This window comes from Aquila chrysaetos, chromosome 26 (genome assembly GCF_900496995.4).
Source record: "Aquila chrysaetos chrysaetos chromosome 26, bAquChr1.4, whole genome shotgun sequence".
In the NCBI taxonomy this organism is placed as follows: Eukaryota; Metazoa; Chordata; class Aves; order Accipitriformes; family Accipitridae; genus Aquila; species Aquila chrysaetos.
In genome coordinates, this window is record NC_044029.1 from 14,905,212 (window position 1) to 14,921,939 (window position 16,728).

A 16,728-nucleotide genomic window follows, 5' to 3' on the forward strand; every position below is an offset into this window, starting at 1 on the left:
AAACTGGCAACGATTTATATGTGCATCTGAAGGGGGAAGGACACATTAAGAGTCTGCAAACTTAACAAAACTATGCAATAACACTACACATCATTATAAAACTATACGTTAAAAAATTATCACACTTTGCAGCCAAAAGAACTGAAATAAATTTTACAAACTACAGACACTGGTTTTCCCAGACAAAGAGGTTTAAAAGGAAAGATCCCAGAGGCACTGTGCCTGAGGAGCAGGCAGTAAGAAGCCAGTGAAGAGCCAGTAAACAAACCATAATTCGATACAGGCCCTTCACCGAGAAGGATGAGCACCACAACACAGGCCTGACAGAGGGGGGAGAAGAAAGTATGAGTCCAGAACTGATCCCTTACAGGAAAATATGCTAACCACATTCTCATTTGTGATCTCAATAAACACTACTCACACAGGCACATGGAGGCAGTCTTCAAAAAATGCATAAACCCATAGGGATTCTACTGACTATACATTGCTGCATGCTTTTTTTTAAAAAAAAAAAAAAAAAAATTATTCAAAGGTTTCACAATTGTTAATATATTATACTGTAATTGCTATAGTGATACAAGACTTATTTAGATTCTTATGCTTTAGCACAAGTCTAGCATTGCTACTGCCTATTTATATAGGAAGATTTTTACCAAAACCCTGGGTTACAGGCAGAAAATGAGACCTGCATAATAAGAAAAAAAAAATACCTCTACCTGGAAATTGAAGCGTAAAGCGGGAAAGTTTTACTCCAGCAACTCACAATGTCACAGTTACACATTATAAATCCATCCTAGTGAAAATTACTGATTGCTCATTTTCTGCAGTGTATTTGCATAACACATAGATTTGCTATCTGTGTATTGCCACGAGTACAGTTTGAAAAGGAGGAAAAGGGTACAGCAACACTTACACCAACTGTATGACCTGTTATCCACATTACAGTAACACACGTGCTCTTGTTCAGTTACGCTTATTCATTCAGAGAGCAAATGCTCATTTCTGGTATATGCATGTGTTTTCAAGGATACACGAGAAGTTCTTCCATTTCTTTCCCTGGACTTCCAGAGGCCTAGATGCCTACTACCTTCAGAGCCAGCTGAAGTCAGAAGAGAGAAATTTCACCTCAAGCATTAAAATTAAGTGGAGGAAGATATCCAGATTTATCCCACATCTTAAATTGACACCCAAAGATTTATAGCTGAGTCTGGGTATTAACTGCCTCACTTGTAAAATACAAAGAAGAGGAGAAAATGAGTCATATTACTTGAATAGACATCTTTACTGTCTTCACAACAGTTTTAACACAGGTGAACACATCAAATAAAACTAAACCTTCACCTCACCTGAGAACATTCACTCCTCTTGTAATGAACACTTTCTCTTCTAATTGCTTCACCCTTTTCCTCATTACATAATCCTCCTATACCCTTACAACTACAGTATCTTCATTTACAACACAAACTTTTTTTTTTTTAATGTAGCAATGGTAGTCATTCCTTAACTATGAAGTTACAGCTAACCTCAAATAAAGCTTCTTTTCAGAAAAGGAAAAAAAAAAAATCAAGAGCGCAAAAATACTTTTTCTAAGCATTTAACTGCAGTGCCATTTTTGAAAAAAACTTGGGCAGATAACTCACTTTGAAAACTGTACCATGTTTTAAAGTTAGGAATTCTGAAAACAATCCTGTAATTTGAGGTTTATCCAACATTTCTAGACTAACGATTTTCCAGAAATTTTCTATCACTCTTCTTATACTCCATTTTCAGAGAACTGCACAATAAATTGCATGCACATGAAACACACTTTAATCTGGGCCTTATTTAAAGTTGCCTTCAAATGCACTACTTCAGAAGAAGAAAAAGCTATGAAAAAAGTAAAACAGAATCTGTATATTAAGAGCAACTTACATTGTTATGGACAGTACAGGCAGTAATACTGTGTTGGATAATCTTAGTCATTGCTTTTAAGACCCCATATTCATTCACTTGGCCAAATTACAGAGTGCACAAGCCTTTTATGCCCAAATACCTCCTTAACCATCTTTCAGGCTGAACTGATCAGATTTTTTTTTTTTTTTTTTTAAGTAGCTAAGATAGTTCACTCATTTCTGAATGTTTTTAAACAGGAAAATATCCCCCCTCCAGCTGAAAATATTTTAAAATCTAGTCTGTTGGAACACTCTAGCACTTGAATGCTGTGCAACACTGACAAGCAGGGCACGTTCTTGTCTTAGGAAGGCACTGTGTACCATCACAAGGAAGACCTGCTCAGGTTTGCTCCAGCTCTAAGACTTTGCAACACCACCCTGCTCACATGCTACACTGAGATCATACAGAATTTCACAACATCTCTCTGCTGATCTACAACATGTTTCACCTTCTTGCATGAGACCTCTGCACCATGGTATGGATGTAAGCCTAGCCACAGGATAGCTAAGGACACTTCATCCTAGGACTGAGAAATACTTTAATTCTCTTAAAAATCAGTTGGGTGCCATCAGAAGGATAGCTAGGACACAGGGGAGGAGGAAACCAGAAAAGGAATTAGAGTTCAAAACAGGAACAGAAAAAGAAACTGCAGAGAGAAAGAGACAGACGTGTAAGACACTGATGGGAAAGCAGAGTCCCAAAGACCCAGCCACTACAGCATGCAGAGCTTCAGAGCCTGGACCCACTTTCTGCATTTCCTCATTCTTTTGGTGGACCAGGGACCACCCTCAAGATGTGCCTCTATCCTCTTCTAATTAATGATGCAAAGACTATAGAAAGAAAACAACACGTCTAGCTAAGATGTTTAAATGTCACATAGGTAAATTGATTTTATGCCTGTCTCTTAAGGTTTGTCTCTTTTTTTTTTTTTTTTGTAATGATGTTGGGGGAGCCAGACAAAGATTTTTCACAAGTGCCTTCTGCTTGAAATATTTGAAGAGTCTATGCAGAAGCATTAACCATTCACAGCTGCAAATTAAATGAAAGGTGATTGTTATGAAATACTAAGCCAATGCCTCAGTTTCTTTATTTGTAATGCATGGATGTCAGCCCAGTGAGGCAATACAAAAAAATATATATTTTTTAAAACACATATATAAAGCACTTCTATGAAACTGTAATGAAGAAACTGGGGAGAAAACATTAATCCAGAATTTACTTATAACTTTGGATAGCATGATCTGAACAACGGGATTAAAAAAGAAAAACCTCAGTGAGTGAACACCATGCATCCTGTCTAACAAATGAGGCTGGAGTCCTCTGGGAAAAACACCATTTGATCAAAAAAACTATATAACAGTGATATGCAGATGGAACCTGACTTAGGAAAGAATTCCAGCATTTCTTAAATTCAGATTGCCTTGAGTTTGCAATTTGAAAGTCATTGAAGCAGGGTTTTATGTACTAAGGGAGGGGTTTGTTTGTAACAAAACTTCAAATGCTCATATAAACAGTGACCTACATCCTTCTGTTTATGAACTGAAAATGAGACAAGTTTATGACACGGCAATACAAAGACTAAGCATCAGGAAGAACAATGAAGTAATCCAAAACTTAGCTTTTCAATCTTAAATTGCTGGGGAAGCAAAGAAACTGAGTGGAAAGAATAGATGAAAAAGAGTAAGAAAAGTACAGGGACAAAAAAACAAACCATAAGAATACATAAGGTAGAAGAAGGAGCACAGAAGACAAAATGGCTAGCTAAAGTGTTCTGCATTTATCTAAAACCCTCTCTTCAGATAAAAATTAACTTCACAGCATCATGTGCCTATACTAACACCAGGAATGCCTTCATCACTTGATGGAACACAGCTGCTCCTCTCTAGATTTATATAGTAACCCAATTCAGAGCTTCTTGCACTAAGTGAAAAAAAATTTAAACTTTTAATAGCTAAAATTTCAAAGCATATTTGATATTACAAAAAATGTAATGGAAATATTACAAAATGAGTATGTGAGGATATGACCACCTCAGCAGTGTTGCAGAGATTTTTATCACTATCACTTCATACATCAACCCCAAATATAAAGCAGTTCCTCATAACAGATGTGTAATTACAAGGTATCACTAGGAGTCTCATTCTTACTCAAGGGACATATTTCCATTAGTAACCTAGCCATTTGTAATTCTGATTTTTTGCTGATTTTATTTTGCCAGTTAGACAGTGTCCACAGAGGTCAGACTGCTGACAGGAGCAGGACGTGGTGAGGTTTCCAGTGAATGACAAGACTTTGCTGTGGAACCCAAACCTAACCCACTCTATCAGCAGCTGTCCAGCTTGTTCCAGAACAGCACCCTTACCCTGACACCGCTGGACTGTCACCTCAGAGAAAAATACTGAGTGGTTCTTCAGAGGAGAGAGGGGAAGAAGAAGAAAAAAAAAAAAAAAAAAAAAAAAAAAACGGATAATGTGGGCAGACACCACCAAAGGGAATTTCTTTTGTTAACAAAGGCAAAACTCAGTATGTCTTCTGGGTTTGACACTACAAAGCATGAGGGCAACTGATTAGGCAAGACCATTTTCACTTTTCCCCCCCCACCCTGTTTCGGTATTAGAGTTTAACACTAACAACTGGATTATTTTAAATGCTCTTCATGCATAACAATTTCAGAGGCTTACCTTCTAAGCAAAATCTGTCATTCTCTTGTGGTTTTATATACTTTTTTCCTTTCCACTAAGAACAGTAGCAGATATTTTAAAGTGTCACTACAATTATTAGTGACTAAGAGTTTTCACAGAAAACATGTTCACAACCAAAATATCCATACCTCAGAAGGATCAAAACATACCCACACAGTTTTACAGAGTGCCATGGCAAGGGCAACATTAGAGGGATGTGCGCTCATTCTAACCCTGCGTTAGTCAATGAAAAGACTACCCATTCATTCTGTAAATTGCAAGTCAAAAAGGCAGACATTGAATAAACCTGACATAAAATCTCAAAGTTTTACTTAATTAGAGAGGAAAGGGGGGGGTTACACCATCTTCCACAAAAATCTAAAACTTTTTATAAATAGCAAATTATACAAGGAGTGCAGGATAAACACACTAACTTCACAGAATTAAATTATATTAACAGGACAATTAAGCATTTAAAGTAAAAAGCACGTGCTGACTCTCTACACAAAAATAAATAGGAAGTTCTTTTCACAAAACTCCCCTCTCCTAATGACCCCCCATGAACCTAGTGATACCAACAGTTTCCTGACACAGCCCAGCTCAAACCAGGCCAAGACGACTCAGTGATAAAATACTAACAATCGCCAGGGCCTCCTCGACATCAGCAGTCTTCTCTTACCAGTGGACAGACGGACGACAGACAGCTGTGGTGAGGAAACTCTGGGGTACACTCTTAAAAAAAAGACTGGGCACATAAATGCTGAAACATACAACCCATGTGTTTTTCTAGAGTGGTAATCCAGGGAGCCAAATGCAAGAATAAGAGGAAACAATACCAAACAGAGCAGAGGAACGTATTTACTATAAAAACATTGCATTTCTCCTTTACAAACGCACTATTAACTGACAGGCTAGTCCCTGGCTGACACACCAGGCACAGAACGTGGCCTGGCCGGCACAGACTCTTCCTCTCTGGGATGCTTCTTCCACCCTTGCCCTCCGGCTCCTTGCCTCGCCTGCCAAAGCTGCGTGCCCACTCCACCACGGCTAGGGCACAGTCCTGGCCTTCCTACGCAAAGAACGTGGCACTCGGGAGTCCCTCAGCGCCAGCAGATGAATGTCCTTCCTTCCCCCAGAGCCACAGTGCTCCGGCTGTGTCCCAGGGCTCCTTGGAGAGCCCAGAACCGAGAAAAACGCAAAACGTTCCTATTCACAAGGCAAAGCTGAGTAACAACGGGTTCTTGTTGGACATCCTGCTCCTTCCCCTCACAGGCATACTCAGCAGTTCCCCAAGAACAGGAGGGATTGCCTCCCCATCACCAGGATAAGGGGATGGTACCCCCAGGCCTCCAGGAAGGATGGTGTGGTGCTTTGTGTTTCCCCAGCCCCCCAGTACACCAGCTGGGTCAAGAGGGTTTCTTAAGACCCACAACCAAAGGGAGAAGATGCAGGGTGACAGGCCTCACTCTCCCACTGAACAACCCCAGCCCAACCTAGAAACAAAACCTATCCACGTAGGAATGGCACACAAATGCCTATGTGAATATGTATAGATGCTGTTTGGCCTCAGGAAGGACAAAGGTAACCCATACTTTGCCAAAGGTAACTCTCATACTGAAGCACGGGCTGCTGGTGTCATAAATACCAAGCTTTACACACTTTTCAGTCTTTCAGGATGACCTCCATGCTTGACAAGGAGGTCTGAGGGCTGGCAGTACTTCCCCTGCCCCAAAGTTCTGGATACCTGACTTAGACACTGCTAGGAAATTAAATAATTTGAATTGTTCAGATAAAACAATCATTAAAAGCATCTACAAAACCTCATTTATTCTTAAAGCTGTGACCTAATGAAGAGACTACCTGTTTGTTTAGTTTTATAAGCATCTATTTCTTCAGACCTCAGATCCCTTTGAATTCATTCTTCACTCAACTACAGGATCCCTCAGGGAAAGAGAAGGACCTTGTAAAATGAAGCACTTGGGAAGTCAGTAAACAACACTATAGAAAATTAACTTTTATAAGGAGAGTAATAGAACAAACAATGCATGTCTCTGTTTTGGCCTCAGATTTTGAAACTCTCAACTATCGATCCTCTACTCAGAAATTTCAGCTGTGCTCCTAACATAAAAATATAGCACCTACTTCAAGAAGTGGTGAAAAATGAGAACCAAGTTACTCTGTAATAAAGCTATAATTCTTGATAAATCCAGTCTCTGTCCTTTAAATTATTTACATATGACAAGTTTGTTCTGTACAGGTGTCATCCTATCAGCAAGACATGATGCATTCTATCATTTAATTTAACATGTTATTTGCAGCCTGAATTCAAAAAGCATGAGAAAAGTCACGTTAAGGAGATCAAAACATTGCTAAGACTACAGCAAGAAGTGTACAACAGCTAAGAGAATAGTATAATTTGATCATAAATGTTACCTAAAATACTGAAAAAAAAAAAAAGGTGAGGTTTATTTTCAAGCATATTTCAAGTTTGCCCTCAAAGTTGCATTAATACAATTAACACCTCCTTTTCACGTCTGCAGCATCCACAGACTTCCAGAACTCCAACACTTACAGTGCTGAGCCAGATTATGTGAGAGGTCTCTGGGAAAGCACACATACCTGTGAGCAGGAATCCACTGGGCTTCTTTAGATTAGAGAAACAAAGGTCTACTGTACTATATAGTACTTCCAAACTGTTGTTTCACTCAGATATGCCAGAATAATACTGCAACATTCTGCAAGTGCAGAGGAGTAACATATCTAACTGTGCAAACAAGATATTTGATATTCCTAAAACACAAGCAAAGTTTGTTTGGCCACAGACACTGACAGGGAAAATATTTCAGAAGTACATACATACAATTGAAAATTATGTAGGAAGTGTTCCGCTTCATACCGGGGATGAAGCCTCTAGGTGCTGACAATACAAGAAGTGTTACATAAGACCGTGCACTTATTTTTAGAAGCACATTACAAAATTAAGTACTACACTGGAATCTGTTGCAGAGCCATGGACAGTTACATCAATGTGCACAAAGAACAATTGCTCAGTTGGAGCAGAATATTAGATTCGATTCAGATTAGAGCTCTCTCCTGCCAATCCCAAAACATACTGAACCATCTGAGACTAAGAAAGTTAATTTGCATTCATTAAAAAAAAAAAACACAACAACACAACAAACCACAAACACACTCTTAATCATAAATACGGACATATTCTCTTCTATGAGCAGCAGAACTAATAAAAACTCATTTCTTACAGATTTGTTCTTTTGTTTCTTAATACTTCTCCCACACCACGATAACCGTCAACTTCCTTCTTTTCTACATCTCTTCATGACCGTCTCTCTCACTGCTGCTCCAGGGAAAAGAGTCATGGTGCAGACACTCTGGATGTCTGCATGTGCTCACAGGCTGCCTGACCAGCTGCCACCCTACAGAATATATACTAGATCAGGTCTGACTATCTCTTTTCCAAGGGGGTGCACTAATTTGGACTTCCTTCCTCTACCTAGACACAATTTTATGAGGTTTGTAGGACTATAATTTGAGTCTTAATTTCTCTTTCTGATTTAAGTTTCCATATATAAATATATATTTTAAGTATAAATTAAGTGAAATGCTTAATTTTTGACTCAGAAGTTGGGTTACCTATATGTACTTGACATATTTTAAATTTTTATGTATACACTCACTGAGGGACAGACAAACCAAATAACCTCACAAATCACACCACCCCCAAAAAAATGAATCAAAGTTTCCTAGGCATTTGCTTTCTTTAAACAGTACTAGATACCGCGGAATGAAGCCAGCATGCATTTGCCTAGATTAAACTTTGCTCTTCCCTCACCATCTCCGATTTTCACTGTTCCTCACATTTTTGCCACTTTTTAAAAAACTACAGCCAACTTTGTCATCACGCATCACACTGCTCTTCAAAACAACCCAACCTGAATTTATCAATATTGCTTCCCCCATTTCTTGCAGATACAGACATAAAACAATCCATTAAGCGCATCCTACTGTCAACTGATTTTACTACCACTGTTTGTTCATTTGCAGCCTACGTTATTCCTCTTCAGGCTCTTTGCTAAGTAGATTAACAGCATGGACTGTGGATGACGCTTAGTCTACTGAGTTTTAAAACACACCTCTCAAAATGTTTTTGTTTTAAAAACCAGACTCTGCAGACATAGGTATTCACTGGTATAGAAAAGTCCAGCAGTTGTATGCTGGACAACAAGTTAAGGGGCAGCTAAAGACACCTGCTCTCAGTGAGTCACTCCTGGTTGCCAACCAGACCTGCACGCAGTCATCCCAGTTTTCAAGACTTGAGCTGCTCCTAAAAAAAACAAATTCAGTCTAGTAGCGTATTTAAGAAAGGGAGGCCTGAAACTGAATCTACAGTTAGGACCCTAAAAGAACTGCCAGATGCTTTAAAAAAAAAGGTCATTTAAACTAAAGTTATGTGTCTTTTGAAGACAAATAAAAGATTAGGATCACAGCGAATATCAACAGTTTGAAAATTCCTAATTAAACTGTCATGAACATACTACTTGCCATCAAGCATATATTGCTGGTAGTCACAATACACACCTAGCTGAGATAAGGAAAGCTCAGAAGAGCACCAATCTCTTGAAAAACTACATTTTACCCTTCCAAGAAATTTGGAATACCTCCTGTTTCATCATAGATGCCCCACAACATACATGTTCTTATATAACTGAACTTCCATGAATCAGGGGGAAAAATAATATATTTATTGCCCAAAGCATATCATCCTGAAAGTGCCCAAAAGTTCCCCTCCCAAAAAAACCACCCCCCCCCCAAAAAAAACCCCAAACTAAAACAAACCAAACTCCGTATCACAAAAGCACAGGAACCTGAATTTACTTCAACTTCTGCCATGAAATAAAGAGATACTGACTTATTCTCACGTATAATGCTGATGTTAATCAATTTAATCTTGAAGAATCAACTTACTAGAAATGTGCATCCACATCCAGTAAATAAGCCAACAAATTAAAATTTCAACATGAGGTACCTTTCTACTTCACGATGATGCTTTTGACCTGTTGAAAAAGGTACACCACACAGCAAAGTATCAAGAACGCTACTGACATTGCAACAAATTAATCAAATCTCTCACATAAAAAGATTTTTACTGTGAACAGTTTTACAGGTGGACACAATATTGCAAGGTACTTCTAATGTTCAGAATTGCTCATCATCTCTTCAGTCTTTCAAAAGTTGACACTGCCTACAGCTCTAATTTCTTTTTGAAAACCTTTCAGATTTCCACTTCTCCACACCACAAAGCATGGTATTAAACTCTCAAGAAGAGAAAAGCCCTTCTTCTATACTTTTTTTTAGCCTACTTAGTCATTACATAAAATACCTGCTTCGCAGCTATTTTCCTGGTTTGGACTATTTTTTTTTTTTTAAATATATTTATACACAACAAGTACTTTCTCACAAACTGCAGTACTACTGAATGGTGAAAGACTCCAAGCATATACCTGAACAAGTCCCCTACACAGCAGAGCAACAGAAGGAAGGTTGGCAGACCTTTTTTCCATCATTATAATTCTCTGGCAACACTTCCTTTGCAAGAACAGCTTTCACAATTAGAACAAAAAAATGCATTAAAAATAGTTACAAAGAATAGTCCGTCTACCTCACACAATGCAAGGTTTTAGTAAGCTGGAAGGGGAAAAATACTATTCCAGTGAAGCTTGAAGAAAAAAACCTCACGCAGCCATATAGACTGTATGACAAGTACGCAGTCCACTGACACAAGCATTAGTTACTTATTTTGCACTAGGACAGGCATCTTCCTACAAACCTTAGACAGGACATATGACATTACATTATCACTGTCTGTGTTACGAAGGCAGCCTTAGAAAAACTTGTTTGCCAAGAAGTTGCCTACAAATCTAAACATTCACAGTTTATAATTTAAAATAGTTGGTGGTTGTTTTAATGTAATTAGTCATACTGCTTCTTTTTGGTGCCTGGAAACTCCTTGCTATTGTTTTTAAATACACACATATTTAGATTGTAATAAAAGTGTTGCAGACATACAGTTCTGAAACACGTGAGGACAAACAATACAACTGCCACCTACTGAATTTGGTATAGGACCATTTGGGGGGTTTTAACATTGCTTTCTCTAACTATGTATGTTAACTGCTACTGGTATCTAGTTCCACAGAAGCCTTGAACTATGCAAGTAAAACATGGGAAAGCGTCATCCTCTTACTACAGACTAGAACTTGGCTATAAATTGGTTAAATGACTTACCCAGAGTCACCCATCACTTCAGTAGGTAACTCAGACAGAAAGCATGCTCCAACTCTTATGCTTACGCTCAATCCACTGGATTACTGTCTGCTCAGCGAGAGTAATACAAAGGAGGAGTTTCCATTTTACTTCCCACAAATACACCAGCATTTTAGACTAGTTTTCATTTTAAATAAGCTATACCTTTTTACAAATAACTTGACCTCAGCCAACAATATTCAACCATCACTGATCTCAAACGCATGAAAAATTTGAAGGCAGAACTTTGAAAATGCTTCAGAAGTTCATTAAACTGCTCACTGCAACCAAAAAGAACCCTGAGCGACATGGGGTACAAGATGATGCTTAAATATACACACACACCCCCAAATTATCCCAAATCAAAATGAAAACAGGAGGAAACAATGGTTTACTTACTAATGAATTTCAGATCAACAACTCTTGCATTGCAATTCAACAAGAGAAGGATGTGTCTGAAAAAAGTCTCATTTATAAACATGTTTTAACCTACCAGCATAATCTGAAAGGAATCCTCCTAGGAAATTTAGAGAGTTGTGAAATGAAATATATTAGCAGTGTAAAGAGTGGTCAGATGGCAGAGAAGCAAGCCAAGGGGAAAAAATAATGCACGCTTTTCGGTAACACTACTGATAACCAATGCTATCTCAAGACAAATCGTGGGGGCTTAGTAACCTCTTTGGGCCAGGATCATTGACACTTTGATTTGGGGCCTGTTACACAGCCAGAGCAGAAGCTGAGCTGGTACACACTACAAAACAAATATTCAATTTTCAGCAGAGCATTATAAATGAAAGATAAAGTATAAATTAAAAGCAATCTGAACATTTTATGGTTTGTATGGGTTTTTATTTTTGCTGATACAAACATAAAAAGTTTTTAAATCCTATGCAGAAATCTCTTACTGACTAGCACAGACCATGTTTGGTATACTCACACCTTCTCTAAAAACAAAGTAATTCCATAAGGACAATTTTAAACATCCTACCGTGCAATAATTTCATTTGACACAATTCTTCCTACACTGTTACAGTGCTCAGTAAAAGCACAGTTAGCTGTCAACATACAGCATCCATCCTGAAAACTCTCACACACAAAGTTAACTGTCAACATGCAAGTAGGTGCTTTTAAGTCAATGAGACTACCCACAAACTTTCAGTTGTTCACATGCTTTTACAGGAACCTGGGTCAGGAGACCAACGCAACACACACAAACACAGAACATATGTGCTAAAGCACATTTGGAAAGAAAAAGAAAAAAAAAAAAACGGCCAACCCTATTCAGGAAACACAACTGAAACAGGTTGTTTTGAATTGCTCAGTACAGCGTATCTGAGACATCAGGATAAATTTCAAGCAAAAATATTAGCAGATCTCTGTTGTGTAGAAGAATGTTTACATACAATTTTTTATTTATTTATACCTCAAAAGCCCAGATGAAGCAAAGTTAACCTAACTTGAACTTCTTGGCTTTTCACAACAAGCACTGTAATTCATGTGTACGCTCTATTAATAACATCTAAAAAAAAAAAAAAAAAGAAGGAGAAAGACTGTATCACTTAGAGAGCAAGCATTTACATCTGTGGCAAAAAAACCCATTGTTTTGACTTACTATGGTACTGTACTTCTATATAAACTGGCACAGAGCTTTCTATCTAAGCTAACATTTAGAAACACAGGCAACAAATACAGAAAGTATTCTGCCAAGAATTTATTATGTTTTTATTTTTTTTAAGCACACATTTTTTTAAGGTGCCTTTTAACAATCTGTATTCAAGCACATTATAGCTTTAAGGGAAGACATAATAAAAAAAATTAAATACAAGGATCTACTTACTTCAGAACAAAATTCTGTACTTGGAAGCTTAGGCACACTTTCTACACCACCTCATAACAAAACAAGCAATTCAATGTTTCTCTTAAGTTTCCAGATCAAGTCAGAAAGCCAGGTGCAAGAAACCTCTCTTAATTCAACTATGGCGTATTTTTAAGTTCTAATCACTTCTGGAGTCAATAACAACAAGGAGGTGCGAGATATTTTTGAATAAAAAAAGTTATAAGACTGCTCTAAGGCTATAACGAGGTTACAACTTTGCACAACTACACAACAGACAGACCCTTACATCAACACAAAAACAAGTAAAATTTTTTTTAAAAGCTACAGCAGAGGCCAAAAATGCAACAATGTTTCTAATTTCAGAGCTAATCTCTATCTAGACAGAAATACATTTAGAAGTATAGCAAATACAGCAGAAATACTGAGAGCTACCATTCCACTGTGGGCAGGCACAACTTTCCTGTGAAGGGACTGAGGCACAGATCAAGATTTTCAGGTGCAAACAGCCACTTATGGGACCAGTTTTTAGCATCAAACTTCAGGACGTGTTAACTGCCCTATTTTTCCACTGAATAACAATTCTCTAAAATTAGATTCTTTTAAAGAGAATTCAGATTAAATTTTTCATAAATTCCGGGGATTGTTTTCTTCATTTTCAGTTCTTAGCCAAGGGCTTTTGCTTTCATTTGTTGGTAGAACTGACACACAAATGGGTTACAATAACAGTGACTACTTTGACAGCAATATTAAGTTTCTAGAAGAGATGTGTAGACAAGGTTTATCTACTACTACACTCTTAGCTTTATCAACAGCTTCCTGAAAGTGAAACGGAAATACACTTGCAAGTCAAGACAGTCAGCTTATGATAGCGAGTATTCAAATCCCCTCCCAAAATCAGAAGCAGTCAACACTTTGAATTTTGGCATGCTGGCAGAGTTCTCAACATAAACAACAGTGGAAGTTGGAAAAAAAAAAAAAAAAAAGAAAGGAAAAAAAAAGGCATTGGACACATACATTGCCTTCAAGATCACAAAACCGGATCTTGCAAGTTGTGTTCTATTCACATGCCACTATAAGAGAACTCAAAGTACACCAACACACGCACACACCAACTCCTCCAGGTCCAAGCAAAGACGCCTTTGCAATATAAACCTAAACAACTATTTTGCTCTTGCAGGTCTTTACAAGTCTTAACAGTCTGAAGCATATCCAAGTTTCCAGAAACAGAAAGGTTTCCACTAACTGATGTGACAGCAGGTTTGATCATCTCAAACTCCCTTCCCCCAGCCGCAGAGTTAAGACTAGCAGCCAGTCACCAGCACCAGATGTTACCGCCGTGCAGGCACACAGGAACGTCTCCTTCACACGCTCGAGTCACACGCAGCTTCTGCTGCTGATCCACACCTAACACGCGCGCGTTTTCATTTTCTCACGTCACAAAACCTCCAAAACAAAGTTACCTGTAACTTCACCAAAAAAAAAAAAAAAAACCAAAAAACAAACCTGCCCCCAAACAGAACCGCTAAACCCAGGATCCCCGTAAGCAACCCCTTCCCTCTGTCAGGAGCACACGTACACTAACTAGAGGCGAGGACTGCCCCTCGCACCGTCCCCAGTGTCCCCCCCCCCCCCGGACCCCTAACCTGTCACCCCCCCACACCACCACCCCCCCCCCCCCCGGCCCCGGCTCACGCCAAAGCTTCCCACCGCCGGCCCGGCGGCCCGGGGACGGCCGGCTCCCTCCTCCGCCGGCAGCGCTGGGGAAAGCGGCTCAAGTTTGTTTTACGAACGCGTCTCAGGGAACACCAGAACCTCTTCACGCACCACCTCAACCGCCGCCGGCAGGAGAGTGGGAAAGGCGCAGTCAAAAAAAAAAAAAAAACCAAAAAAAAAAAACCCAACAAACAACCCCCCCCCAAATATCTGTTTTTCCAAAGAAAACCAGCCAGCAGCACCCCGGTCTTCTTCACCCCGGGCCTTCCCGGGGGCCGGCGGAGCAGGCCGCAAGGCCACTCCGGCGAGGAGCTCAGCCCGGCGCCGCCCGGGAGCGGGGCCGGCGGCAGCCCCGCGGCCGTGGGCGGCGGGTTTCGCTGCCCCGGGTGGGGAGGGGAAGGGGGGGGTCGGGGCCGGGCGGCCGCGCACCCCCGCCGCGGCGCGGTAGACGGGCTCGGCGCGGGGTCGGAGGAGTTGAGGGGGGAGCGGGGGCGGGGGTTTGCCGCGGAGGCGGCCGCCGCTAGGCCCGGCGGCGAGGCGGCGTCGGCGGGAAGGAGCCGTCCCGGGCAGGCCGAGCGGGCCGCGGGGCGAGCTGCCAACGGCGGCGGCGGAAGGATGCGGGGCCCAGGCACCGCTGGGCCGCGGCCTTCGGCCTCGGCCGGCCCCGGAGCCGGAGCCCGGCGGCCGCCGCCGCCGCCGCCGCCCGCGGCCGCGGAGGAAGGCGGGGGTAGGCGAGCCGGGTCGGGCCTGCGGCCGCGCTCCCGGCTCGGGCGCCGCGCGTCCCCCCCCGCTCCCCCTCGGAGACAAAAGCTAAACGGAAACCCGGCGGGACGGCCCCGGACCCGCAGGGCCCCGCCGCGGGCCGCGACGCCGCCCGGCCCTCCCTCATCGGCCCGCGGACGGGACGGCGACGGGGCCCGGGGCGGCGGCGGCGGCGGAGTAGGGGGGGGGGACGACGACCGGGGAGGGGGCGGCCGGGGCCGGACTCACCGCATGAATTTTCTTGTCCCGCGGATTCAAGATGGCTGAGTATCCAGCACGGAGGATGCTGGGGGAGCAACCTTTACCCTCTGACCCGGCCGCCGCCGCCGTGACCCCCGCCGCCGCCGCCGCCGCCGCCGCCGCTCGGCCCGGCAGCCAGCGCCGAGGGGCGGGCGCAAGCGCCGGCTGACGGCCCGGCCCGGAGCGGAGCGGCCCCGCGGAGGGGCTGAGGGCGACGGGGAGGAGGAGGAGGAGGAGGAGGAGGAGGAGGAAGAAGGAGCAGCAGCGCGGCTCGCTCGGCTGCGCTCCCTCCGCCTCCCGCGGGAGACGCGGCCCAGCGCTTGGGGCCGCGCACGTCGCCGGGGCGCGTAGGCCGCGGGGCTGCCGGGCCCAGCCGAGACTCCGCGGGCCTAGGCCGGCCGCAAGGCGCCGGCGCTGACAGAGACGCTGCCGGCCGGGGACGAGGGGGCTCCGGCCCCCATTTTGTGAGGGGAGAGGGCGGGTCGGAGAGGGGGTGCGGGGGCGGCGGGGCTCCCTGCCTCCCCCCAGGGGTGCCCGGGGAGCGGGGGGGCCGTGGAGACCTACGCCGGCCGGCCGGGCGGCCTCCCCCGGGAAGGGCCCCGGCCTCCCGAGGGGCTGCCCCATCCCCTGTGGCCGCGGCCCGTCCGCTCTGCCCGGGGGACAGAGCCGGGGAGGAACGGCCCGGCCTTGCTGAAGGCTGTGCCTTCGCCTGCGGAGGATCTAGGTCAGGAGCTACCGCCCTGATGGGATAAATCCTGCGAAAGTTGGTATTTTCTCTGTCAGCGGGCAGGCAGGCCCTGCTGTCCGCTTCGTTATTAAAATGGGAAAGCGTTGCCGAGATGACACAACCGGACTTTTTAATTTGTCGGCTGTGAAAACACGCGTTTTACAACAGTGGCTCCAGTACGGCACACGCTGATGCGCAAAACACTCGTAATGCAAATAATCCCCTTGAATTGAATGAGACTGTCAACGGCACAAAAGCTAAGCCTGTGCACAAGTGTTTACAGGATCGAGGCCAACATTCTTTGTGAAGTGGCTTCTCTGCTCCGTCAAGAAAAACAACGGTGCTTCTACCTTAATTTTGTTATGAAATCATCACGTAGTTCAAAAAATTCACACAAAAAGAAAGACAAACGTATAATACTTTACCAGAAACAGCGGGTTTCTTTCAATAATTTAACGTGTGTGCTTTCTTCTCAGGTTTGATGCTGGAGCTCCAAACTGAATTGAAAAAATAAG

The 16,728-nt window shown here is 42.7% G+C and overlaps 1 protein-coding gene across 5 annotated transcripts in view; it reads right to left on the bottom strand.

Moving 5' to 3' along the window:
• The window catches only part of CNOT2 (CCR4-NOT transcription complex subunit 2), a 94,734-nt gene extending 78,589 nt beyond the window's left edge, over positions 1-16,145 (bottom strand). Inside the window, exon 1 of one of the 5 annotated variants that reach the window (XM_030002904.2) lies at positions 15,475-16,145. In XM_030002904.2, the coding sequence (XP_029858764.1) occupies positions 15,475-16,110 (636 nt within the window). In that variant the 5' untranslated portion in view covers positions 16,111-16,145. Of the gene's footprint in view, positions 1-14,014; positions 14,372-14,463; positions 14,806-15,474 lie in introns of those variants that run through there. The other 4 variants (XM_030002906.1, XM_030002907.2, XM_030002908.2 and 1 more) reach the window with 4 other exon arrangements.
• Between the last annotated feature and the right edge of the window lie 583 nt (positions 16,146-16,728).